This window comes from Marmota monax, unplaced genomic scaffold (assembly GCF_021218885.2).
Source record: "Marmota monax isolate L192 unplaced genomic scaffold, Marmota_monax_Labrador192_F-V1.1 WCK01_AAM20220418_F8-fsc00099, whole genome shotgun sequence".
Taxonomy (NCBI): Eukaryota; Metazoa; Chordata; class Mammalia; order Rodentia; family Sciuridae; genus Marmota; species Marmota monax.
In genome coordinates this window covers 2,254,512-2,281,814 of record NW_026692126.1, presented here as the reverse complement: position 1 = coordinate 2,281,814, position 27,303 = coordinate 2,254,512, and the positions used below count along the sequence as shown (strand labels likewise).

The 27,303-nt window shown below is 37.5% G+C and overlaps 1 protein-coding gene and 1 non-coding gene across 12 annotated transcripts in view; both read left to right on the top strand.

The window, feature by feature from the left end:
- Positions 1–27,303, top strand: part of Ppp1r12b (protein phosphatase 1 regulatory subunit 12B) — a 198,770-nt gene that overhangs the window by 129,227 nt on the left and 42,240 nt on the right. The window contains exon 1 of one of the 11 annotated variants that reach the window (XM_046463924.2): positions 19,672–22,563. The exons of the other annotated variants lie outside the window; for them this stretch is intronic. Coding sequence (XP_046319880.1) covers positions 22,462–22,563 — 102 coding nt within the window. The 5' untranslated portion in view covers positions 19,672–22,461. Of the gene's footprint in view, positions 1–19,671; positions 22,564–27,303 lie in introns of those variants that run through there. 11 annotated transcript variants of the gene reach the window in all.
- On the top strand, positions 25,845–25,976 carry LOC124107213 (small nucleolar RNA SNORA69). The gene has a single exon (XR_006856332.1). It is a non-coding gene; the product is annotated as a small nucleolar RNA SNORA69 (small nucleolar RNA).

Below are 27,303 nucleotides of genomic sequence, written 5' to 3'. Positions count from 1 at the left end.
AGTGGATTTTTGCAGAGAGAAACTGAAATCCTGATACTTCAACAAACTTTAAGGAAGAAAGTGATGAAAGTTGACCATATGTCAGAGTAAACTCATGTAAGGTATGGTAATTGAGCATGGGTTCACACAACTAATTTTTTGCCAAGTAAGCAAAATCAGATCCTTAATTGAGACTAAAGGTCTACTCCATGTATGTCATGCTGTATGAGAAGGACTCTTAGGTCACTGGTGACCTCTACTGCTCTGGAATGAAGTCAATGAAACGTTTGGGTGACTTATAAATCATTTCTGGAGTGTTTGAGTTAGAGCTAAGAGTACATGTGGATATTTGTATCCATAAAGTTTCAGTGATAATAACCCAATAGGGAAAGCATCTATAGTAATCTCTCTCAAACTTGTTGATATGTCACTGGAGTCATTTGTTTATGCTGTAGATTTTTCAGACCTTTCTCCCTTGAGATTCTGAATTAGGAGGGGCATGATAGTAAGGCTTGGAAATATTGTAACTGTCTCCTAGGTGATTTTTAATAGGCAAATTTGACAGTGTTCCTAGAGGTATGTTTATGGATTGCTAACATCCCAGGTAGGTCATCATTAAAAAGTAGGGTTAACTGTGGCACCCTGAGAGAGCTTAGAACCAAATTCTACTCCTTCCTGACCTCCAGAAATGTACATTTAACTCAGAATACCAAACTATCAAAGCCCTCCCAGAACAGTCTGATCTCATTTGGGAAGTCTTTTGCTTATATAACAGCATGCATTTGTTCAACCAACCTGTATTTATTGTTTATCCACTGTGTGTCAGGCACTGTGCATTAGACAATGTTCCTGCCCCTCATAGAGGCCATATTCTACTGGAACAGAAGATATTCCTATTAGACTTCCAAGATGAGATGTCAAGTAGACAATTAGACATAAGAATCAGCTGCTCATGGGAGTGAGAGTAAAGCTGCAGAGGTAAGTATTTTGCAGTCATTGCCTTAGGTGACTTCGATGATATTTTAGACATGGTATTTTAAGACTGGGTGAGATCACCAAGAAAGGAATATAATTAAAGAAGGAAAGAGGGCCCAGGATTAAGCTCTAGATTACTACAGGCTGGCCCTAAACTAAAGCAGGAATATTTCTTTCATGGCACATATACAAATAACTTGGTAGATCTCTTCTTGGGAAAATGAGATGATTAACACACACACTCTGTATATCCCTCCTCTTCTGTGCACATCCCTTATACCTAGAAAGCAAAGGATCTAGATGAAGGATAATGAAGTAGATGTCTTATGTTAGTTATGGACAGAATGGAAACACTTTAACCTGTGAAAACAGAAAGATTTACTGTTTTTCTGGATGTGGATAATGAAACATGAAGAGGAGTCTAGGGTGATTGGGGGATATGTGGATTGTTAGAAGCAGCATTGATTTTGGAGCCAGAAGACTTAGACTGGTTACATCTCTTATTAGCTGTATGATCTTAGAAAAGTAGTTTAATCTCTGTGAACTCTCAAAGTTCTTTCATCTATAAAAATAAGATTATCCCTATTTTGTAGCTTCGTATAAGAAACAGCAATTATAATATACTTACAAGATTTTCTGGTATTAGTAGCAATAATGTAATTACATTTTCACTAATTGTAATAGGCAAAGACTGAAAAGATAATGCCCAGTTTAGGTGAGAATGTGGTGAATTGGGCCTTCCCATGTTGTACTGGTGAGTGCCTACTATGTGGAAAACTGTTAGGTACTATTGACCAAAACAGACTTAGTCCATTTAGCTATTTATAATAGTGGGGAAATTGGAAACAACCTAAATGTCCATTATTTTGGCAGTAGTTAAGTAAACTATGATTCATCCACACAGTGGAACGCCATGAATCATAGTTTGTCCTACCATTCCCTGCCTGCTGGCCACACAGGGGTGTTGCCTTGAATCAGGGTCGGGTATAAAAGCAGCCATTAAAAGTGAGTTACAAAGATAATGCAATTTGGATAAATAATTATGATAAAATATTACTGAAAGAACTAAATGTAGACTCATGGAGGTATTATGATTGCAGCTATGGGGAAATAGAGGACACACAGGACCAGGTGAGAAGACCAGGGAGATAGCCACCAAGTGTTAATAGTGGCTGTATTTGTGGTGACACTAAATGTAACTGACCTATCCCTGCCCCCCGATTAAATGCTTTGGTAATGGAAACTTAACTTGAACGTTTGCATGAAAGTGAAGGCTGCTTAGTGGCCTGATCATGAACCGAACAGGAATTTTGTCAGAGAGCTTTGTCCCTTTCTTCTGATTGGTTGCCTATTTCATCTGTGTCAGAAATACTGAACAGTGAATAGAAATCTACTGGACACCTACCCCACTATCATGTATATCCATTGTAGGTGCATGTTGCATTTTAGGTGCAACAGACCATGTCACACATACAACAGTGTAGATGGTAAGGTACTTTCAATGAATGTTGTTTTAGAAAACAGTATGTCTATGGGAGTTGGAAATTATCTACACAAGATTGTAGATAGTTTAACTACACAAGATTGTATATGCTCCATCCTCCAGACCTTTGAAGTCCAAATCAGCTTGGATTTTACTGCATTGTGGCAAATGTAAAGAGTTTGTACACATTCTTATCATGATCCGTAGTCAAAGCTCTGAGAAACTCCAAGATTTATTTTTTAATTTTCCTGCCACTTCAACCCAATTTTTTAATTTTTTTAGCTACATCTCCAGCCCTAATTAATTTTTTATCCACTTATCCTTCTGTTTAAAAATTCCAACATTAATCTTTTATTCCTTATCCTTCTGTTTAAAAACTCCAACATTAACCTTTTATTCCTAATCTCCTTTCTTACATTTCTGTTCCCATAAATCCCACCCCCCGCCCCCAAAACTAAGGATTGAACCCAGAGTGCTCTCTCACTAAGTTGCCTGGGCTGGCCTCAAACTTAAAAATCCTCCAGCCTTAGGTTTCTGAGTAGCTCATGTTACAGGGTATGCCACTGTGCCTGACTGTTCACATAAAATTTCTAATTGTACTATCTTTAACATGTATAGGCTCAGATCTCTCACATCCTGTAACTTTGCTTCATACTGCTTAGTTTTGTCTTCATCTACACTTTGATCTTGTCAGCTTGATATTTACTATTTTTTTGTCTCCTCAGCTATTAGTGACAGACATGTTTGTAGAAAAGACATCTTACACTTTGTTTTGTCTGAACTTGTATGTAGGGTTTTTGTTTGGGTCTAGGTTGATTTGCTTTTTCTATTTAAAACTTAGGTTGTGTCTACACCCATAGAGAAACTTTATCTAGCCTCTAGGCTGTTCCTCTGCAGAGTGGTAATTAAACAAAACCAAGCATCTGTGATTCTTCTAACTTCCATTTGATTCAAAGACTGATTGCAAGAATGCATGGTTTTCTTCCTTTTCCTTCAAATTATTTACTCAGCAAACTGCATAATGGAGGAGTCAGCCTACAAAATTGTTGAGGTCACAGAAAATTATTTCTAGAAGGTACTTTTAAGGTATTCTAGCCCAGCTTCTTTATTTTGCAGATGTAAAGACCTGGGACTAAAAAGGAGGCAGAGCTTAACCTAAGTTGTATAATAAGTTAGTGGTAGAGAACAAACTAGAGCAGTTCTGAGTTCCCAGTCCAGCATTCTTTCCACTGTGCTGATGGCGGTCTTCCAGGTGCAGAAGTGCAGGTCGGTGCTTATAACAGGACTCTGCTGGCTGCAATGGCCCTTCCTCGGGCTGGGGAAAGCACCGTGTTCTTTTGTTCAGTCTGATTCCATTTATGGAAAGTAATGGCAGTTTATACAAAAAGTTTACGGTAAAAGTCTGCTGATATCCCTGGTTCCTTACCTTTTTAAAACCATCTTCCCTCCATTTTTGATTTTCCAATACATCTGTTATCTATTTCAATGCAACTGTGTGTGTGTGTGTAAGTGTATGCGTACACACACACACATATACATTTTCCAAATAATGGAAATTTTCTTCCACTACAGTTTATTTTGAGTTTGGGTGTTATATGCAAATGTCTATAAGACTTATGAGATCAGGATAATTGAACTGCTCTCATTTCAAAAGTGAAAGCCATTCTGGGACTTCTAGGACAGAATGGCAGAGTGAGCACATTCTGAATCTTATCCCTCACATTCCAAAACAGAACTGATGGGTAAATATTTTTTAAAGTTTTTTTTTTTTTTTTAAATTAGTCATACTTAAAAAAAAAGAAGGTCACTGTCGGCTGGTAATGGGGAGAAAAGAGACTGTGATAGGTGAGCTGTGAATGGATACAGGCAATTGGACGGGATTGTTTTGCAAGGATCTCATCCACTTAGAACTTGAATTCAGGAGCCAGGGACACACTATACTGTCTGCAAATAGGTGCTGTGTTCATTTAGGTCATCCCAGTAGTGTTAATGCCAGAAATAAGCTGCTTGTTCCTGAGCAGAAGTAGAGGAAGAGTAGCAGAAGCAAGAAAGCACAGGCACCCAGTGACCCATTCAAGATAGAATTGAACTCAAACTTTTATTTTTCTTTTAAAGTACTGGAAACTGAACTCAAAGGGGCTTTACCACTGAGCCATATCCCAGACCTTTTTTTTTTTTTTTTTAATTTTTTAGTTATTGATGGACCTTTATTTATTTATTTGTTTGTTTATAAGTGGTGCTGAGAATGAAACCCAGTGTCTCACACATGCTAAGCAAGCACTCTATCACTGAGCCACAACCCCAACCCCTATTTTTTTTTTTTTTCAATTTTGAGACAAGGTCTCAGTAAGTTGCTTTAGGGCTTCACTAATTTGCTGAGGCTATCCTCAAACTTGTAGTTCTCCTGCCTCAGCCTCCTGAGTCACTGGGATTATAAGCATGTGCCATTGCCCCAGCTCAAACCATTTTTAGCTGAACAATCTAGAAGTGGAATACCTAGAAGAAAGAAGACCCCAGAGCAAGCAGCTTACAGTCTGGTTCACCGTAGGCATCTTATCAGATCTAAGCTAAGGCAATTTGAAACTTCCTGTAGACACAGGTACACACATTTTCAAGCTATGATAAAAACGGAGGGCTCAAAACATTACAAAGAACCTGATAAAACTTTAGACCATGAAAAGCAGTTACGAGACCCAACAAATAAGAGAATTTGTACCTGAGGAAAAAAAGAGTAATAGGAGAATTCAAAATGAGTTAAAATTCTCCCTATATAGAAATGTTAGGTTTCATAAAACCAGAATAACAGGTAACAAAACAAGAAGAGAAAGGTTTAAAAAAAATCATTTAGACATCTTGAAAGTGAAATACTATATTGAAATGAAAAAATACATAATATTGAAATAAAAGAGCAGTTAGGTTGTACAGCATACTTTTTATAGATTAAGAGAAAACTAGTAAATTAGAAAATAGAACTGAGAAAAGCTTTCAGAATGCATTTTAGAAGGAGAAATAATGAAAGAGAGAATTCCAAAGTAGTGGCCAAGGCAGACTGCAGGGGTCTAATATACAATTGAATACACAGCTTAACATAACCATCATCATCTCAATGGCTCGCTGGCATCACCTCTCAACCACTCGTTCTGGCAAAAATGCCATGTGTCATTCCCACTGGCTGTGGCTCTCAGCAACTGGAATTACAAGCATGCAACACTGTGTCCAGCTTATATTCTGTTTTTAAAATGACACTGAAAGGTAAAACATAAAAGTATGAGAAAAAGATATCGCAAATACTCAAAGAGAAAATTGGCAATATTAACATCAAAAGATAATTTTATACAGAAAGCATCAAATGATGGAAAGATAAGTCTTGTTTATAAAAAAAAAAAAAGGAATAATCCCCCCCCAAAAAAGGAAACAATCCTCCAAAAAGATATAAAATAGTGAACTTGAGAAATTAATAATATTGTCTCAAAAACTGACAGAATTACAAACAATGCATCTGTAGTCAATGTTGCCAATTTTAATTTGCCTCTCTCAGAAATCAGCATGTCTGACAGAAATACTTAAGGATTTAAAGGATTTGAACAACATAATTAACCAGATTAATCCAATAGATAAGAAGCATACGTGGAACATTATATCATAAGGACCACATGAAATTAAAAGTCAACATTTACTAATTTATTCAATAAATGTTTATTGATCGACTGCCTGATATTTGCCAGATAATGTTCTAGATACTTGGAATCCATTAGTCAACAAAATTTACAAAGATCCTGTTCAAAGCATATGTTCTAGCAGGGAATAGTGGGAGGAAAGAGACAGTAAACAATAAGTAAACTAAAATAAGATGTTAGACACTGATGCAGTTTAAAAAAGTTGGTTAAGGTGGATTCAATGGAGATGTTTTGGTATCAAATTAGGGGGTCAGAGTAAATTTTTTCAGTATTTTGAGATTTGAACAAAGATTTGAAGCTGTTCAAACTACTCACCAAGACATCTGGAGGAAGATTATTCCAGGAAAACAGAACAACTGGAGCAAAGGCTATATGGTGGGAAAGTAAGAAATGGCACATGTAAGAAATTATGGGAGAAATTAGTAGGAAAGAGAATCACATTATGTGAGTGTAGTGTGTTATAGGCCTTGGTTATATACTCTGAGTAAAACAAGGGTCCATTGCAAGAATTTGAGTAGAAAAGTGACATGATCTGACTTAAGTTTCAAATCACTCTAGCTGCTGTGTTGAAATTAGATTTGAGATAAGAGCAGAAACCAGGACAGTTAGCATAATCCAGGCAAAAGATGATGGGTGCTTGGATCATATGGTAGCAGTAGAGATGTAGAGAGTTGGTAAAATTCTGGATACATTTGAAAGGAGATCCAATATTTCCTGAAGGGTCTTGTGTGGGATATGAAATTCTATGGCTTTGGCCTAAGCAACTGACTGAACTGAAATGGAGAAGCTTGCAGAGGAAGCAGGTTGGGCAAGAAAACTGAGAATATAGCCTAGGGTAGTTGAGTTTGAGATCTCTGGATATCCAACTGGAGAACTTGGTAGTTGGAGCATTTAAATCTAGGAAACCATGAGACAAGAGACACAACATGGAAAAGAGGACCCAGGAAGTATGCAGTGTCCAGTGAGAGTGAGAAAACTGATCATTTAGGAGGTAGTTATCAACTGTGTTATATGTTACTGAAAGGTCAAGTAAGATGAAGACTAAGAACTGATCATTGATTCTGGTAACATAGTAACCTTAAGGAAGAGTGGTTTGAGGGAAACAGTGGTGGGAGACACATTGAGAGAAGAGGAATTGGAAACATTGGGGAAAAGTCAGTTTTTTAAAAAATCTTTTTCAATAAAGGGGGACAAAGAAATGCAGTGGCATCATGCAGGGGAAATATAGTCAAGAGAAGGATTTTCTTTTAAGATGGGAGTAATAAGCCAGCTTCAGTGGTACAAACCTACAGTCCAAGTAACTCAGGAGGCTGAGGAAAGAGGATCACGAGTGTGAGGCCAACCTCAGCAACTTAGCGAGACCCAGTCTCAAAATAAAAAGCGCTGAGAATATAGCTCAGTGGTAAAGCACCACCACCACCACCACCACCCCAAGAAAAAAAATGATGGGAGATATAGGTGCATGTTTGCTAATGGGAATGATCCAGGAGAGAAATAGGAAATAGATATGACAGTGTAGGAGGAAGAGTGAACTGTTGTCATAAGGTCCATGAGTAAAATCTTGTGAAGGACACAAGTTGAAGGACTGGCTCTAAATAGAGGTATGTTAAATTCACCAGTGATAACAGGTGAGAGAATGGGAAGTGGTGATGAGAGTCTGTGGAAGTCCTCTTCTGGTTGCTTCAGTTTTCTAATGAGTTAGAAAACAAGACAAAGAGCCAAGGAGTGAGCATGAGGAAGGAAGTGTTAGATGTTTGGTTGACAGGAAAAGGGATCCTTAAGAATACACTGAAGGTTAAAATAAAGAATTTAAATTGAGACCACTGAGCATGATTGTATGTTTTTATCTAGCCACATTAAGTTACGCAGGAGCTGGTGTGGAACAGGCAGGAAATTGGATTTGAACAAGGTCATTTCGCAGAATATTCTAAAGGGAGAAAGGGGAAAGAGAGTGCTGATAATAATGGACCATGGAATTTAAGCTAGGGAAGCAAGGGAATTAAGGGCATCAAGGGCATGAGACAGTACAGTTTCACAAGAAGAAGATGAGATAAGCTTTCAACTCAACACAGCAAGTTAGCATGCGTGAGGCCTGGGATGGATCCTCAGCACCTGGGACAGAGGAGGGAGAATAGCAGCAGCCATGGTTAGCAAGAAAATAGAGTGAGCCCAAATAAAATAGAAGGAATGAAATAAAATTAATATCAAAACAGAAACTACTGAACAAAAAAATAAAATATCCATGGAATGGTTGGTAACCCCAGAAGTTGATTATATAAAAAGGTTGAATACAATAAACCTTTGGTAGTCTGATTTAAAAAAGAGTAGATGTAAACAAACAGTATTAGGAAGGAAAAGGGGGACAAATTATAGATAAAATAGAAATATAAGACATTATGTTGAATAACTGTATGCTATAATAAGCCTGAAAGTTTAAGTGGACATTGTTTGGGGAAAATAGAAGACATCAAGATGATTCACGTAATAGGAAAATGGAAAAGTCTGATAACCATTAAAGAAAATTAATCATATTTTAACCACCACCACTATAACAATGACCTCCTGCCAAAGACCTCAATTCTACACCAATTTAGGGAACAAATTTTACCTTCGGGTTTCATCTTCAAGCCTTCAAGAAATATATTGTTTTATAGGAACTGTTTCAAAGAATAAAAAGAAAGAAACCAGCATTCACACTAGCTTGTCTTGCTTCCAATAAGACTGAATACTTTCCACAAACAGCACTGAAAAAAAAAAGACATTTGACCTTGTACCTAGGCTGTACAAGTTTCATGGGTTAGAACATCAGATTTTCTTTTTTAACTGGAGATTGAACCCAGGGCTTCGAGTATGCTAATATAAGCACTCTGCCCCTAAGGCACATCCCCCAACTTTTAAATTTTATTTAGAGACAGGATCTAGCTAAATTGCCCAGGTTGGCTTCCAATTTGCAATTCTCTGCCTCAGCCTCCTGAGCTCTGGGATTACAGGCGTGTGCTCCAAGCCCTGGCTCTCAAAAGTAAAATTTGATGGTCACCATTCTGGGTGGTGAACAGTAGTATATCTGCTTTGCTGTTTGAATTTTGATTCCAGTTGTAATTATGGGTTTTGGATATTCAGTCTGTATTATGACCAGTAGTGGGTTTTGTTTTATTTATTTATTTTTTTTTTTGCAGCACTGGGGATAGAATCCAGGGCCTTGTACATGGCTAGGCAAGCCCTCTACCACTGTGCTACATCCTCAGCCCAGTAGAAGATAGCTAAGTCACCAATAGTCTAAGACATGGAAAAGTAATTTATTTTTTGTTTGTTTGAGTGTGGTGCTGAGCATATGGAGATCAACTATGTGACCTTAACTTGAATCACAATTGTTATCATCCCAAATCAGCCAACCCAGGTAGTAACATGACACCCAGCACTGTGTAGAGACCACTTAGAGCAGTACTGAAGACTCTCGGCTATTAACATGTCCATGCTCTCTGTGCTCAGAGAACAACGTGCTCTCTTCATGTATGTGTACAGTCATCTAGGTCACTGTGTAGCTTAGTTCTTCCCTGTACTGCATGCGAAGCAACAGTCTAGGAATCTAATTAATTTGATTCCCACATTGCTCCTGTTTACCTCATGAACCTCACAAGTAGTATTTCCTAGAGAAGTGCATCTGTAGCCCTCCTGCTCTGTAACAGTGTTTGCCTCCGCATAATTGTATTTATGCGAAATTAAACTGTCATTGCAATGTGGGGATGACAGAATTGACAGGACCATTAACTTGTGTACCCTCAGAATTGTTACCTGTTTCCCCCATGGATAACTAAAGGAACTTTTTTTCTGAATTATGATGTGGGTTTGAAATGCATTGTTTAAAAAATGTAAAGAGACTGTTCTTTACTTACCAATGGGTCTAAGTAATCTGGACAAAAATAATACTCTCCCTATGAAATATTTTTCTTTGAACTTTTTCTCTCTTATGTTGGTTAAAGGTTTATTTGTTTTGATTTTTTGGGCATCTCTTATATCTTAGGCTCAGGGAAAAGCTTTTGTATCATTTTCAGAGGTGTAGTCATATTTTTAGCAAGAATCAAAGCTTAACCCCCGCTCGCCCCCGCCACCCACTGCCCACAGAACCCCAGACGAAGGAGAAAACTGATCTCTAAGCAAAATGTGAAAGGCAGAAAAAATAAAAGTTGCTTGTTTAGAGAATTCAGTCAACTTAGAAGAAAATCGTTTGAAAATGTGAGATAAAAGAATTGAAAATTAAAACCTAGTAGTGCAATAGCATCTTTTATTTTTAAATGTTTTAAAGTATTTATAACTGAAAACATAGATATAAAATATGGCACATACACAACAAACAAAACATGGACAAACAATTACACTGTATATGTCAACAGTGTCTGCAAAACAGAAAAGGGTAGACGTCAACTCATTGTAGACCAGCAACATTCTAATAAACTCTGTTTCAGGATCTATGCTATCATAAGAACATTAGGCCAGGAGTGGTGACACACGCCTTTAATCCCATCTTGTGGGAGGCAGAGGCAGGAAAATCACAAGTTCAAGGCCAACCTGGGCAAGTTAGCAAGACCTTGTCTCAAAAAAGGGCCAGGGATGTAGCTCAGTGATGAAGCGCCACTGGGTCAATCCCTAGTACCATAGATAGATAGCAGGCTGAGGCAGGAGGATCACAAGTTGGAGGGCAGTGTTGACAACTTAGCAAGTCCCTATCTCAAAAAATAAAAAAGCCTGGGGGTGTCGCTAAGGAGCAGAGCATTCCTGGATTCCATCCCCAGTACCATAAAAAAATAAAAATAAAATAACTTCATTGAGATATAATTTATATAAAATAAACTGAATGTATTTAAAATGTATCATCTGATGAATTGGGGGATATGCATGCATGAAGCTATCTTTCCAACTCTACCTTTGTGTGTTTATGGTGCTGTGTTCGAACCCAGAGCCTCATAGATGCTACACAACTGCTTTAGCCTGGAGCTGTATTCTCAGCCCAACTCTACTTAACTCTTTTGTAATCAAGTTTTAACAAAAGTGGCAAACAATTAAATTTTTAGTTGTAGATGAACACACTGCCTTTATTTTATTTATTTATTTTTATGCGATGCTGAGGATCGAACCCAGTGCCTCATACATGTGAGGCAAGCACTCTACCACTGAGCTGTACAACCACAGCCCAAACAAGTCATATACTTTTAAATTACATATACATTACAATATTTAGACAACTATGTACCTTATTAAATAAACAAACCTTTTGCCACTTTTCAACTAAACAAAAAGACCTGATTTGCCCTGTTAATGCTTCTGATCAATCCATCATGTGTTTTTTTCTCATCAAGGTGTTGTGAGCATTTTGGCAGGGTAATTCTTCACACTGTGGGTCTGTCTCTGGCATAGCAGGACATTCAGCATCCCTGTCCCTGACCTACTAAATTACAGTAGCACTTTCCATCATTGTGACAATTAGTATCCCCACATATTTCCAGATGCCCTGTGGTAAGTATTGCCCCTGTCCCTGCCCTTGAAAAACCTCAGATTCTGAATTGCCCCTTCTAACTTTACTACTGTTTCCATCCTGTGGGGCCTACAAAGACATGTGTGAAGGTTTTGGGAAAAGCTGCATGAGTTGTTCACATAAAAAAGAGGTAGCTTTTCACTGTTTGTCTTTTTAAGCTGTTGCTAAATTTAAGTTTAACTGCAAAACAGTAAACTCATGAACCAATTCTAGGATGGATTTATAGAATGATTTTCTTAAAGGGCCTTTATAATCCCTTGTCCTTAAGTGAAATTCTGTTCTTTAAACTTTCATAACACTAAGGCATGATTATTTAACTATATGAAAGCAAAATTGGGAACATTTTTGTAATTTTCAAAATAACAAAATAACTAACAAAAATTATTGTGTGCCCCGTTCTGGTCAACTTGTTGGTCCTGTTTCGCCTTGACTTTGTTGCTGCCTTAGGCCTCAGATGACACTGTCCCCACCCTACCCCCCAAATCACAATAGCCCACCAGAGTGTACACAGGCCTTTCAGGGATATGTATGTTGGTTTGATTTTTAGCTTTTATTGCTTTTTCATGAAGAACACATGTCAAAAACCCTTTATTAGACTGAAAAAATTGTGTGGCTTCTCCCTTTTCTGCATTTCCTTATGTGTGGAATGAAGACCAAATCTTCACTCTGGAATGATTCATTTCAAAAGAGAAGTGAGGATAAGATATTCATTTCATGATAGAATCCCTCATGTGCCTCTCAGTAAGGAGCGGTCTATGCTAGTCATCAATGAATGAGAGTTACCATCACTGATCTGGCCCATCACCAAAGAAAGGGGAGGATTTTCACAGCAAATAAACTAAAACAAAGAATTAACATGGGAAAATGAAGAAGGGGTCAAGTGACCAGGAATCTGTTTCCTCCAGAATTTATTCACCCCCAAATAATGATTATAGCCCTTCTAGGTACCCCAAAGCAGAGCAACAGATCAATACACAGGCTAGTGAGTGAAGTTCTTATTGGTTTTATCTTCCGACTTGGCTGTGTGTCATCTATGGTCTCCTTAAAAACAGCTTATTTGTTTACTATGAGATCAGAAATTATTTATATAAAAACATATAGAAAAGTAGGGCTTGATTATTAATTTTAGCAGTGTAGAGACTTTATAGTTATATAAACCTTGAGATTTCCTGTAGTCTTTTTGAAAATAGCAATCATGTCTTAAAGAACTTTATATATCTCTCTGGACCTGTAGAGTAGAGAAGGGGGTCTGGGGGCAAAGGGGAGGTACTAGAGAGTGAAATTGATCAAATTGTGTTATGTACATATACATAAATAATTTTTTGTGGTACTAGGTATTGAACTCATGAGTGCTCTATCACTGAGCTATATCCCCAGCCCTTTTTATTTTAATTTTGAGATAAGGTATTGCTTAGTCACTGAGGCTGGTCTTGACCTTGGGATCCTCCTGCCTCAGCACCTTGCGTTCAGTGAACACTTAATAGTTGTTAGGTGGATTAATGCCAGAAAAGTATCTGCTGATAATGAAAAATAAAAATTTATTCTTTGGTTCCTATACTCATATACTCATAAATAGGCCTGAAAATCACCATTCTGTTCTCTTAGCTCCAAAAGGAGAAAAAGAACTTAAACTGTTTCTAACTGATAATACTTGACTTAACCTTCTTTCCTCAGTGTGAACTACAATACTATATATGTTGTGGCTATTAAAAGTTTATAAACTAAGCTACTAAAAATTAGCATGCAGGAAAAGGCAGATAAATTTTTGAAAGACTAAGTAATGTCTATCAAACTATCGATGATCCTCTTTGGGTCTTAAAGTCCTGAGGTTTGCAAACCATGTTCACTTTCCCAAGGAACTTTCCCATACCTTTGCTATATCTGATTGAATAGGTGATAGCAAGGAATTCTTTTGTCACTGTGCTAAAAGTAGATTATTAAATATTATAGTTCTAGATTATTGTTTAAAGTTTGAGGATACTTCAGAAAAGCCCAGAGCCAAAGTTCTTTGGCTAAAGTCATTCAACATTTATTTATTGCCTTAAACATCTCATAGTTGAGGTTCATTTCTGACATTTATAAGGGTCAATGGGAAGGTCTTTTGTGATCCTCTTAGCCAGGAGCACTCCAGAATTTTATTCTGCTCCCCTTTTTTTTCTTTTTTGAGATAAAGGAATTTGAAAGTTCATAGATAGGGACTGAAATTATGAGACTACTCTCAGATATACTTTTAAAATAATTCTAAGATTTTTTACAATTGTAGCTTGATTTAAAAAAAAAAAAAAGCTTCTCTAGGTTTTGCAAGCCCATAGATTTTTTATTATTTATTTTTTATTTTTTTGATATTGGGGATTGAACTCAGAGGCACTCAACCACTGAGCCACATCCCCAGGACTATTTTGTATTTTATTTAGAGACAGAATCTCACTGAGTTGCTTAGCACCTCGCTTTTGCTGAGACTGGCTTTGAACTCTCAATCCTCCTGCCTCAGCCTCCGGAGCTGCTAAGAACAGGTGCATGCCACCGCGCCCAGCCAAGCCCATAGAATTTTTATAAAAATTATTTTTAGTAATTGTAGTTGATATACAGTTTTGCCAATATAGTTTACCCCCTCTTTTGCATGCATATTTATACTTGTATAAGAGTAAGAGAAAAAAAAAATATATATATATATATATAGACCTGTTGGTGGAATCCAGGGCCTCATGCATGCTAGGCAAGAGTTGTACTACTGGGTGACACACCTCAGCCCTTAGTATTTTATTTTGAGACAGTCTTACTAAGTTGCTCTGGGTGGCCTCAAACTTGTGATCCTCCCGCCTCAGCCTCCCAAGTTAGCTGGGATTACAGGCATTTGCCATGGCACCCAACCATCAGAAATCTTAAAAATCAGTTTGGCTGTGACCCAAAGTGCAAATGCCATTCTTTCTACCCTCTCTATTGCTTCTGTATTCTTTCCTTACATGCTCTTCAATTCTCACCCCTCTCAAAACCTCTTATTACACTAACTTTTTTAAAATATATATATAATTTTGTTCTGTTCTTGATAAATATTATAATCCCTTTTGCAGGCTAATAGTCTCCACTGAATGACAAATTCAGCAAGCAGAATGAGATGAGGGTTTCCCCCCACCCTTGGAGCTTAATAATTATATCATGTTTGATGTCCAAAATGCAATGGGCTTGAAAAATTCAAAAAACAGAGACAACTACTACCATGCCCCCTGCTTTCAAATAGTAGTGAACAGTGCTGATCTTGAATTGTCAGGTTTTTAGAGGAAAAGGAGAACCTTGTTCTTCATTTAGGAAAAAGCAAGTGGGAATTCCAGCTACTCTGTCCTTGAGATGATAGTAAGTACAGGTTCCTCTAGTTGAAGCCTTTCAGTGATGTTCAAGGAATCTCCATTTCATGTCATAGACCACTGAAGCGTTTGCTGAGTGCGTTTGACTAGTATGGATGTTTGCATGGTGAAATTAACTGTCTGGGGCTGGGGATGTGGCTCAAGTGGTAGCGCGCTCGCCTGGCGTGCATGCAGCCCGGTTCGATCCTCAGCACCACATACAAACAAAGATGTTGTGTCCGCCAAAAACTGAAAAATAAATATTAAAAAATTCTCTCTCTCTCTCTCAAAAAAAAAAAGAAAAGAAAAGAAACTAACTGTCTGGAAGTGGAGATGATTCTCAGTATTATGTCAACTATAATAATAAATCATTCTCTGCTGGCTTTTAGCAGTGGTTGTCTACTGCATCCCAAATTTGAATTTTTAAATAGTGACTATTTTAGTGTTTTCAGGTTTTACTGATCAAGCAGTATAATACGGGTTAAATTTAGTTCAAAGCACATGTCCTTTGTCAGTTAGTTGCACAGATGGGAGACTATCCTTCTACCCCCCACTAAAAACTCTTCTTGCTCTTCTCACCATCAAGGGACTTGTACTGAGCATCTTCACACCATTGATTTTCAAACTTTTGACCATGACCCATGGTAGTAAGCACTATACTTTATAAGCTGGTGCAGTGGCGCATGCCTGTAATCCCAGTGGCTTGGGATGCTGAGGCAAGAGGATCATGAGTTCAAAGCCAGCCTCAGCAACTTTTAAGAAAACCTGTCTAAATAAAATAGAAAAAAGGCCTGGGGATGTGGCTCAATGGTTATGTGTCCCTGGGTTCAATCCCTGGTACCAAAAAGAAAGAAAGAAATATACTTTATACTGTGACCCAATATATATTTAAATGTATTATATATAACCAAAACAACAGTTTCATGAAAACATACTCTACTATGTATGATGTATCCTAATATTTAGTATTCTGTTTGACTTTTTATTGATTGGTTGTGAGCCACGAAGTTGATTCATGACCTACTAATGAATCTCAACTTATAGTTATTATGCCTCCAGCACAAGTGATTGTCTGCCATTTGCAAATCCAGGTCTGTGGTGAACATATATAATCTCCTCTGTAATGTGGGCTGTTTTTCCCAAAGTTCTCTGGAGTTAAGCCATCTTTTTGTCCTCCTCTCCCATCCTCCCAGTAAGTTGAAAGAACAGGGCTTTTTTCTTTTTACTCTTGAACAAGTTCTAACTAAAGAAATATTTCAAGGATAAGACAAAGAACTCATGTATACCCTTTCCCCAGAAACCAAATTCCAGTTTCACCAATTGTCTCAATATTAGCCTTTGTAGTAGAAAGATGCAATCCAAGATCATGAATTAAACCCAATTTTTGTGTCTTTTTAGTCCTTTAATCCTTCCTTGCTTTTTGTGACCTTGATAATTTTTTTAAGATAACAGTGCAGTCATGTATGTCTCTCAGTTTGGATTTGTCCAGTGTTTCCTTATAATATGACTCAGCTTATATACTTTAGGCCACAGCGTCGCAGTGATAATGCTATGCTCTTCTCATTTCATGCCGCCAATTCGTCCTGCTGATGGTGTTGATTTTGATCACTAGATTAAGATGGCATCTTCCAGAGTTCTTTATAGCAAAGTTCCTTTTCTTTCTTTCTGACTAATAAATATTTTATGAGGCAACATTTGAAATTATGTAAATTACTACCTCATCTATTCATAACCACTAGTTTTTGTTATCCATTAATATTCCTTTCCTGGATTGATTTTAAATGAAGATTGCTAAGTGATGATTATTCTAACTTCCTTACTCTTTCTACATTTATTAATAGACATTTTACTGTAAGGAAGAACTTTAGTTCCTCCCAATTATTTTTTCTTTTTTACTTATATCAGTGCGGACTCATAGATTCCTGTTTTATTCGGTGGGTTGTAACCCATTGCTATCATTATTTATTTTGATACTTGTGCTCCCAGGTTTTGCTTTTTTTTTTTTCAGTGAGATCCTGTCTCAAAATTTATTTATTTATTTTATTTATTTATTTATTTTATTATTAGTTGTTCAAAACATTACATAGTTCTTGACATATCATATTTCATACACTGGATTCATGTGGGTTATGAACTCCCATTTTTACCCCGTATACAGATTGCAGAATCACATCGGTTACACATCCACTTTTTTACATACTGCCATACTAGTGTCCAGGTTTTGCTTTTTAAGCAGACATCTGTGTCCTTTTATCATGGCCCTATCATTATTTTTAATACAAAAAAAAAACAAGTCTCATTTTCTTTGCCTGCACCAGCTCTAGAATTAGCCATTTCTCCAGGGAGTCCTATTCCTTTTAGTGGAGAGTGGTATTTAGAAACAAATGATCTGGATACCGAGTGTGCTAAATGCTGTTGGGATGTTGCTCTTCCCAGGCCCTCCCAGACAGAGCTAGGAAATACAATATAATTTGAACCTATTAATACATGTGCATTCACTTACACATATAAGCACTCACATACACACAAGCACACATACATTTACATTCAATTTAGTTATTTCTTTATCAATAAAAATCCTGGGTCCATACCAGTAGGTTCACTTCCTTCATACCACCACTAGGTTCATTCAAAACTTTTTCTTTTTTCATATTTAAAACTTTCTGTGTTGCTGAGGGCAGGAGGCAGTACTGGGGATTGAACTTTGAGCACTCTAACCACTAACCTACATCCCCAGCCCTCTTTTTAAATTTTATTTTGAAACAGTGTCTTGCTAAGTTTCACAGGCTAGCCTTGAACTTGGAATCCTCCTGCCTCAGCCTCCCAAGTAGCTGGGATTACAGGTGTATGCCACTATGCTCAGTTTATCTGTTTTTGTTTTTGTTTTAACAATGAAAAACCTAGTTCTCGTTATACTCAATATGTTTGCTTATTTTCTCCATCTCTCCATGTAAAGCATCCCCAACTAACCAGTCTATGGACTCACCACTGTACCCTCCCCTTACGCCAGGGCTCCCTTTCAAGAAATAAAAAAGGTTAGAAAGAGGGAGGGAATAATGCAGGTAGAGAGATAAGCCTTTGGAACGAGATTCTACCAGTTCTTTCTCAGTAGCCTTTGATGTAAGCATAAGAAAAACAAATATATAGGTTGTAAGAACTTATTATATATGCTTTTTGCTTCAGATCAGATTTTCATATAGATTCATTTTGCTTTGTTTGTTTTCATAGAGCTCAAGTGCTGGAATTGAACCCAGAGCCTCAAACATGCTAGGCAAGCACTCTACTCTGAGCTACATTTCAGCCCTAGATTTTTATATATGTTTTCTAAATTCATGTGCCTATTGACCATGCATTTTCTGTGATAACTACCATGTATTGAGCATGACTAAACTAAGCACTGTGCTGTATACTAGGCCTAAATATATTAACTCTGCAAATAGCACTATCACCACTTGCAGATGATAAATAAGATTCAGTGAGACTGAAGAACTTGATCATGTCAGATGGGAAAGCAGGATATCTGACTGTGCAGCCTGCACTCTGGCCACATCTACAGCAGGATGGTAGTATGTCAGTAACTTTCAGAATCATCATGGGAGAGGCCTTTTACCAAACATCATCACTCTGTACCATGTCACTTTGTTTTCTTGATTTAAGAAATAAAAAGAGGAAAAACTAGAAATTACTTAACTGATTCATTAATTTCTTCATCTAAGTTTTGGGAAAGTTGAGTCATTGAGGGTCAGTGATCAGAATTCACAAAAGGGCATTTAAAGGCTCATTCTCACTTGTGATGTGTGTCATTTTAAAACACACACACATACACACACACACACACACACACACACACACACACATGAATTCCCTTATTTGATAGTCCTATATTTGTTGGAGTCTATTGAACTGATGCCTGGGACTCTTAGTTCAGTTATAACAACCCCCTAAAGTTCATGGACTTTTTTCCTCCTTTTATCTCACTTAGGAGAAACAAAACAAATAAGCCCAATATTTTGTCCTATCAATCTGGAATAAATTATTTTCTAAGCAAGTGGCTGTTATAAAGCTTACCCGATGGAAGTCTATTTCTGAGGTTCTCCTTTATCAAGCTCTTTGTTTGCTAAGACTTAACTTGAAAAAGAATAGGTTGAATCATCAGTGAGAGCACTCCCACCTGGGGAAATAAAAGTTATTCTTATTCTCGATATTCCTTCATGCTAATTGTCTTTGAACAGAAAACTTATGTGATTAGGGAATTTTCTGAATAAATAACATGTTTGCCCTACACCAGAATGTTATAATTTGATAAGCCAGTGTGGAGAAAAATGTATTGTTTTTAATCTATGGATTCCAAATTTGGGAATGATATTGGAAATGTGTACTACTCAAAAAAAAAAAATAGATTATAACTGAAAGGAACAAGACTATGACCAAGAATATTTTCTTTCAGTTCTTATTTTCACTGAGATGTGAAGGACACTTTCATTTTCAAAGGGGAGTTTATGTCTTTTGAGTCAAAAAGGAACAATAAATACTTGATGTCTGGGCTGGAAAAAAATTAAATACAAAGAACAAGAAGTAAATGAAGAAAGAATTTAGATTCAAATTTTTGGGAAATTTATCTCTGTTCCTAAATTTCCAGTGTATTTCTGTGAATGTCTCAAATACTCAAAATCTTTTTTGGGGTTGGGGGTGGGGGGGTTAGAGAGTTTACTAGAGAGTGAACCCAGGAATGCTTTACCATTAAGCTACATCCCCAGCCCCTTTTATATTTTATTTTAAGAAAGGGTCTCACTAAGTTGCTGAGGATGGTGTTGAACTTTCAATCCTCTTGCCTCAGCCTCCCAAGTCACTGGAATTATAGCCATTCATCACCATGCCAGGTTTCAGAATCTTCTTGAATGTTTTGAATTGATAGATCTTTTTAGATCTGCTTTTACATTACCTTAGTCAACCAAAACTTAGTCCTCAGACAGTTGTTCTGCTCCTTTCTTAATGACGGTATGGCTTTTGCCAAGTCAGTGAACCTTTCTAAAACTCTAGTTTCCTCATCTATAAGATAACAGTATAATGATGTTCTTTTCAACATGGTTGAGAGGATCAGATTATCTAATGTATATGAAAACAGATTGTAAGATATAAAAGAGTTTGTCTATTGTTAGAACTTCCTAGAAGTAGGTATAAAAGTAAAAGTGAGAGATGAACAAAGGTGCCATCTAGAAATGAAGGATTTACAGTCCCTCTCCATTTGTCAATAGGTGTGAAATCAGTGTACAAACTTTACAGAAATAGGTGAGAAAACAATTGTCTGTTCAGAATTGTTTTTGCTGTCTCCTTAAGGAATAACATAACCTGTTAACTTTCATTCAACATATTGACAAGGTATCACTAATCCTTCCCTAAGCAAGCATGCTTGTTCCTGGTATATTACTATTTAGGTTCACACTAATATTTCTCTTCTAAGTGCAGAGGTTTAGTAGAGAAAGACCCACTCTTATCAAATAAGAATAACTATATAGGCTGTACCCATAATATAAAATGTGTGGATCTAAATTCCCAAAAATTTAGGTACTGTATGTGTAATTCAGACTTACAGATATGATCTATAAACTCTTCAGAAATTTTTTTAGATTAGAAATAATCAAGAGCCCTTCAAAAATCCTCTTCAATCTGTATTCCTCAGACTAACCTCCAAGTAGCTGATCTTCCCTCTTGCTTTAATTTCACAAAATTGGTCATTGAAATAAAGAAGATATCAAGACAGAGGAAAAATATAAATTTTGGGCTGGGGTTGTGGCCCAGTGGTAGAGCACTCACCTATCACGTGCAAGGCACTAGGTTCAATCCTCAGCACCACATAAAAATAAATAAATTAAGTAAAGGATATATATATGTTTTCATTCATTCATATGGAAAGGGGAGAGCAGGATGGAGTTTTTAAGAGCCCAGAGAGTTGTTACTTTGGGAATGAACCCATTGGCTTAGAAAGCATTTGGCGAAGAAATGTTGGATAGTGTAGTGATGACAACAGAGTGCAAAAGATTAAATTTGAGATATTCCTTCAAGGCCAAATCCAAAACCCTTCAACACCCAGCAAAGAAATTCCTGTTTTTAACTCTTAACTGCCCCTGTGTTGCTGAGTCCTGTAGTCTTACAGTTTCACAGCTCTGTTCTTTTATTTCTGATTTTTTTTTCCCTTTTCCCTCACCTTTATACTCCTTTCTAATCTTGTCCATTCCTGCTCGTGGCCTTTTAGGAAACTCCAGTAAGCCTTCAGTTTCTAGATTCAGCCAGATTTGGTTCAAGTTCTCTGAGACGGAGAACTTGCTTTGCAGTGAGCCAAAGTTTCAAATTCGGGGGCTCCTCCACAGAGCAGCAGGAATGACATCACATTAAAACTGAACATAAAAGGCCTGAAGGTACTTTGACATATGTATCTCTCTGGGCTTTGTTACTTAAGAGATCCAGAAGCTGAAAAAACACCATTATCATATTTAGAAAACTGTTTAGAGAAATCCATCTTGGAGACTGCTGCCTCCTCAGAGTGGTGAATATTGAAGGTCGGGGGCTACCCCTGAGTTTGCCCCCAAGAGCCTCCCCTATGCCGAACAGCTGGCAGGGTTTCTTTTCCTTCTACAAGTGGCAACCCGAATTCTAAGTTGAAAGTGAATCTTTGCCCTTGGCTCCTCTCCAGCATTCCTCGCTGAGCGAATAGGGATTTGGAATGTCAGAAAATAGAAGAGGGGAGGGGAAAAGATGTGTGTGTGACTGTGAGTGTTTATATGTAAAAGCAGCTTCGTCTGGGAGGACCTAGGAAAACTTGACTTCCTCAGACAGCTTCCTTCTTCTAAACTCTTGGTTCCTTTTGTTTATTTTTATTTTTTTGGTTTGTTTTGTTTTGTTTTTCAAGTTGTTTGACCTGAATTTATCACAGCAGTTCTCAACTCTTGCCCTGGTGGAATCAAGCTAAGGGAAGACAGCATGATTTCCTGGGGGCTTGTATTTCTTCCCTCTGGATAAAGTGACCGTAGTCCTTCCTAGACTCATCTGCAGCAGGATCCAGAGTCATTTTTCCTCTGGGATTTAAGCTGATATCATCAGTAACCTAGACTTGGGTTTTATTGAAGAGCAAGCCTCATAAGAAGTGTTCTTCTGGGAGAATCAAGGACTCCATCTAGGTGTCAAGGTGTTGCTCAGCACAGTACCTTCTACCACAAGCCACCAGTGCTGAGCTCTTGTGGTTGGAGCTGAATTGAAAATATTGATGGAACACGCCTCTCAGACACTGTTTAACTGTGGACTGGTTCAGAGCTCAAGACTATAAATTACAGGGCAGCTTTTATCCTTTATTTAGTTCTTTCCAAAGTCATCTTGCATCAGTTCAAAAGGAGAAATTCTTTGAGGGTAACTTACAAGGCAGTTTCCCAGCTTTGTGTGAAGAATTCAGAGTTTGGGTGTCTGTCTACATCCTAAGGAACTATGTCCTCTTTATATACTCGAAGTAAAGAATTCACGCGGAATAGGAAATCTCAGTCTGATTCTCCCCCAGCATCTCCCTCCCCGACTGCCAAGACACTCCGAGTAAGCAGCCTTTTTTATTTACATATGTTCCTAGCTGTGACAAAGGTAGGAAATGTGTTTATATATAACTTAGGGGTTAGGTTGAGAGCAAAAGCATATGGAACTTACAGGAATCAGTAAAGGGGAAAAAATTGCAAGTAAAGACCCATTTAGCTTCTCTGAAAGAGGTTATGGTTCATAATACTTGATATAGTCTTAAGTAAAAGCAGACTTAAATATGCCAGCCTACAGTTTCTGTCTTTTAGCTTTTTAATAAGCTGTAAACTGCTTGACAGTAAGATTTTAGAGTTTTTATCATTATGTCCCATGGGGCTTTTCTTAGTTTCTGTGGCTATATGTAGTTGCTGCTTTTCTTGTGGTTTATGGATCAATACTATCATTCAAAAGAAAAGCTCCCATATGGTTGTGAAACTATACACAAAAACTTCAGTTATGTGCAAGTTCTGCTCGTGTGCACACATGTATGTGAAATAGAGTATACCTTTGCCTGTTTTGCATGATAAGCAAAGTGATTTGAGTGAAAGAAAAACCAAACAAACAAGAACTTATGGGCATTTGTAACCTTACTTCTCAGTCATTCAGGCACCATCAGGAAATTTTGTGATTAAAACCCAAAGAAATAGCTCGTGGCTATTAGCTGTATGGAGGTGCTTGTGATGCTTGTGATAACAAAGCCATTTGAGGCTTTTCTCAGTTTACTCCAGTGAATGACTCTGCTGAAGTGATTAACATATGGATGTTTGCATCTAATTTAATGTCCTCCTCTGTAGGAAGCTAACTAAAGGAAAAAATGCTACCAACAGCAAATGATGAGGAATGCTGATGGGCATATTAGGTAGTAGGTAAGGTAGCAGTTCCTTCTTAGGGAACTAGACTGTGTTCTATCTTACATACAAGGTAAGAAGAGGGACAGTCATAGATTCCTTATTTGGGGAGCTGTAGGGAGAAAATCTAAAAGAAATCTGAACAGACTACTTGTTTATTTTGGGTTGCTTTACATTCATTTTCAACGTCTTTCTCATGGTGTAAATTATCATGTAGTGGAATTTGGCATATAGGTATTAGTCTTGGACTTCAGCTAGGGGTGTTTAGTTACCAGAATACCAAAAGAATGCTGTTAAGAAGCTGTTTCATTCATAGGTGCTCTTTGTGAGAGAACCAAGAGAGGCTCCGGTGTACATATCACTGTTATTGAGTTCCAGGATGTTTCTTGAATACATGGGCTAGTACCTTCCTTTTCTACAGAACTGCAGAACGCTTTCCCCCCAGCAGCGTTGGGGTTTTCTGGTGACTGCTGATTGAGGTCACAGAGCTGAGCTCCATTACTTGAGTTGGTGTTCCCTTTGCTGCCTCCCTTTTATATTCCATCCATTACAGACTGTGGATGAAAAAAGCCTCTTGTTAATGTTTGTCCACTGTCGCCACCACTCCCAGAGCAATGATACCTGATGATCATTCAATTTATTGAGTGACCATCCTCCTCTTCTTCCTTTCTGTTTCCCCTTTCTTATTTAAAGTTAGTACTCCACTGAAGAAGTATTTTCTTCTGGTCTCACTCCTAACAGCTGCTGTCCAGCCTTCCCACCCTCATTCCACACACCCTCATCCCCGCCTTTTAGACAGAGGTCACAGTGAGAGAAATTTTGAAAATTGAGATTACAGGAAACCAAAACATGGACAGCTTTAATAAGAGACTGCTTCCCAATTTTAGTGGTCTGTGGCTATGGATTCCCACAATAGCATCAGTTTATTGTAACCAACTTTAATGTCCATATGACTAGAGACTATATTGTAGAGAACTTTGGTATTTATGTACCACTCATGTGCCCTTATCCTATTTTGTCTTTAATCTCTGAGCTAGTGGGAAAATATGCATAATTAATTTAGAGGTTGTTGACTCTCAGGACTGGTTCATCTCATAAGATTTCCCTAGCTCAGTTCCTTTCCTCACGACTGACTAAATAGGTGCTCTTTCACAACTAGTTTTGTGGTGGTCTTGGGCTCATGTGTCTTTGGATGCTTGGTTGTAACTGGCTGATCCTCCGCCTCCCTGAGGTGGTTCTCACTGTCTTCGCGTTACATGTGAGGAAATGGAAATGCACAGAAGTAGCTCGCCCAGCATCACTCAGCTAGAAGCGTCATCTTGATTTAAGCTAAGGTTTCTTGGCTCCAAAACCATATTATCGGCAACACTGGAGTACATATCAAATAGATTTGAAAGTCAAGGCTAAAGACATGCTAAGGAGTAAAGGGGACAGTCAGAAGCTTAAGTAGCTGTGGGAGTCCAAAATTTATCCATGGTAGGAACACAGGAAACTGAAATTGCAGGAGGAGGAACACCAGGTCTATAGAACAAGGGAGGCAATTGACGGGTCATAACTTAATCTCCGTGCCTGGCTCTCAAATTCCAGTCGTATTGTCTGGGATTATGAGCCCCACCGAGCCTGAGACTTACGGGCTATAGGGTCTTCAGATTTCTCTTAAAAAGGAAAATGCTCGGACCTTTCCAGTAAAGATATAGGACGTTGCTGTGTGTGTTCTAAAGTGAAAGGCACACAGCTCTCGTCTCAATCTCTCTCTGTGTCTCTCTTTCTCTCTCTTTCTGTCTCTCTCTCTCTCTCTCTCTCTCACACACACACACACACACACACACACAGAGTTTTCTGATGGAGATCAGACAAAGTTAAAGATCCGTAACCCCTGGTCCAGCACTCTACAAAATAGGATTGGAATTTTGAATAAGCATTTAAAAGTTTGTGGGGGTTCTTTGTTGTTGTTTTTAATGCTGCTAAAGGGGCTGAATATAAAATGTTACCATATAAGGACAGTGTCCTCAGAGAATTTTTAAATAATAGCTATTCACAAGGAGAAAATACTTTGGACACTTTGCTCTTTGAGAAGCAGAACAAGCAAACTAAAACTGCAATTCAGTGGGAATTATTTTTAACTTGAGAAAACAAAAGGCAGAAAGACTTTTTAGTGACTTCAAAACAAACTACTTTATCATACACCTTAACTTTTAAACTTTTAGCAGCATCTGATATTTTTTCATATTATATAATGCAGTGTTTAAGTAAGCCTCTGACCCGTTTTAATCATAAGAAAATCTAATGCCTGCCCAGAAATTGAACAATTAATATACTCCCTAATGAGAAATCACTCATGAGAAGATAGTGTGGGTCCTCCCCAGCCAAGATTTGTGTTTACTTCCTCTATTGATATTTCAAAAATAATATACTTAATTTTCTGAATACAAATTATACCATGAAACATGGTTTTTAAAAATACCCCTTTTATTACAGTGCTTTATTTTATGAACATACCACCATTATCCTGCTGAAAGAAAAGCTATATTCATCATTTTATTTTGCCTTTCCTGAGGGTAAACTCATGATAGGTTGACATGGACAATTCAGGGAAAAAAATGAAATACCCTTTTTCCTCATAGGCAAAAATGTCCATCCATCCTTTTTGTATCCCAGGCACCCCTTCCCACCCTCACTAAGAACAGCTATTATAAGTGGTTATGTTCCTGATACCACTGTTTGGGGCTCCTGGGGAATAATGACATAACAGATTCAACAGCTTCTTGGGGCGTTCACACTAGTTTCACATTAGTTCAACATCTCTTTTATCTCTAAAGGCTGGGAGTTCCCTGAGCAACAGATCTGTTCATCTCTGGTTTGTTACTCAGGAAAAACAGAACAACTTCCAGATTCACTCTCAATTCTAATGGGAACCACACCAGTACTTCTTCATGACACTCCGAAGGGTCAGCCTTCAGCTACCATGAAACAACTGCAACATAAAATTCTTGGTTCACACATTCAGTAGAAAAGTTTTCTTCAGAAAGTAATTTTCCAACATTAGGGAAAAAGTGAACTACAAATACTTTAGATACCTCAGTTCTTGTTTTTAATCACTGGATATAATATAAAATTCTATAGCTTAGGAACTAGTCCATTTAGAATGGGTTGACATTTTAAATCATCCTAAGGTATGAACCAAGTAATCCTTAGTCCATAATCTCAAATTATTATTTGCTAATTGAAAAAAATTGCAAGACAGATTATTTACAAAGAAAACATAGTAGCAGATGTCCAAACTGTGGTGTATTTGATATTTATAATGTTGACTACATCTTGAAGTAAGTGGGTTATCAGCTAAGTCCTGGGAATCTTTAATTAGGCAGATTTTCATTGAATTGGTATTTGTGATAATAGGATTTGACCTACATTTATAAACCAGGATCAGTAGCGTTTTCTCATTTAGATGGGATTGCTTCCAGTCTAACATCTCAATAGAAAAGATTTTACATAATAATAATAATTTTCATCCCAGCCATTTTCACATATAAAGGGAGAAATTAATCAATTTAATTTGTTTTATAATCAGCCATACAAACTAATCACAGTACTATTGATAGATAATTGGATAATAAAAGATTGCAACTGTCACAAGAGCTCGTTCTGTGAGGCACCTAGTAGGCAGGCCAAAGGCATCCTGCCTTTTCACCTCCCAGACCAGGTTGATAATCATTCTTTCCATGTGCTGTGTTTATCTCTGGCAAACACCAAGCAGTTCTGTAGCATATTACCTTATCCTCTATACCTACAATTCTTTAATTGGGAGACTACCAATTTGGAATCCACTTTATCATCATTATTATTACTGTTGTTGTTGTTTTTAATTTTTAATTTTGAGACAGTGTCTCACTAAGTGGCCCAGGCTGGCCTCAAA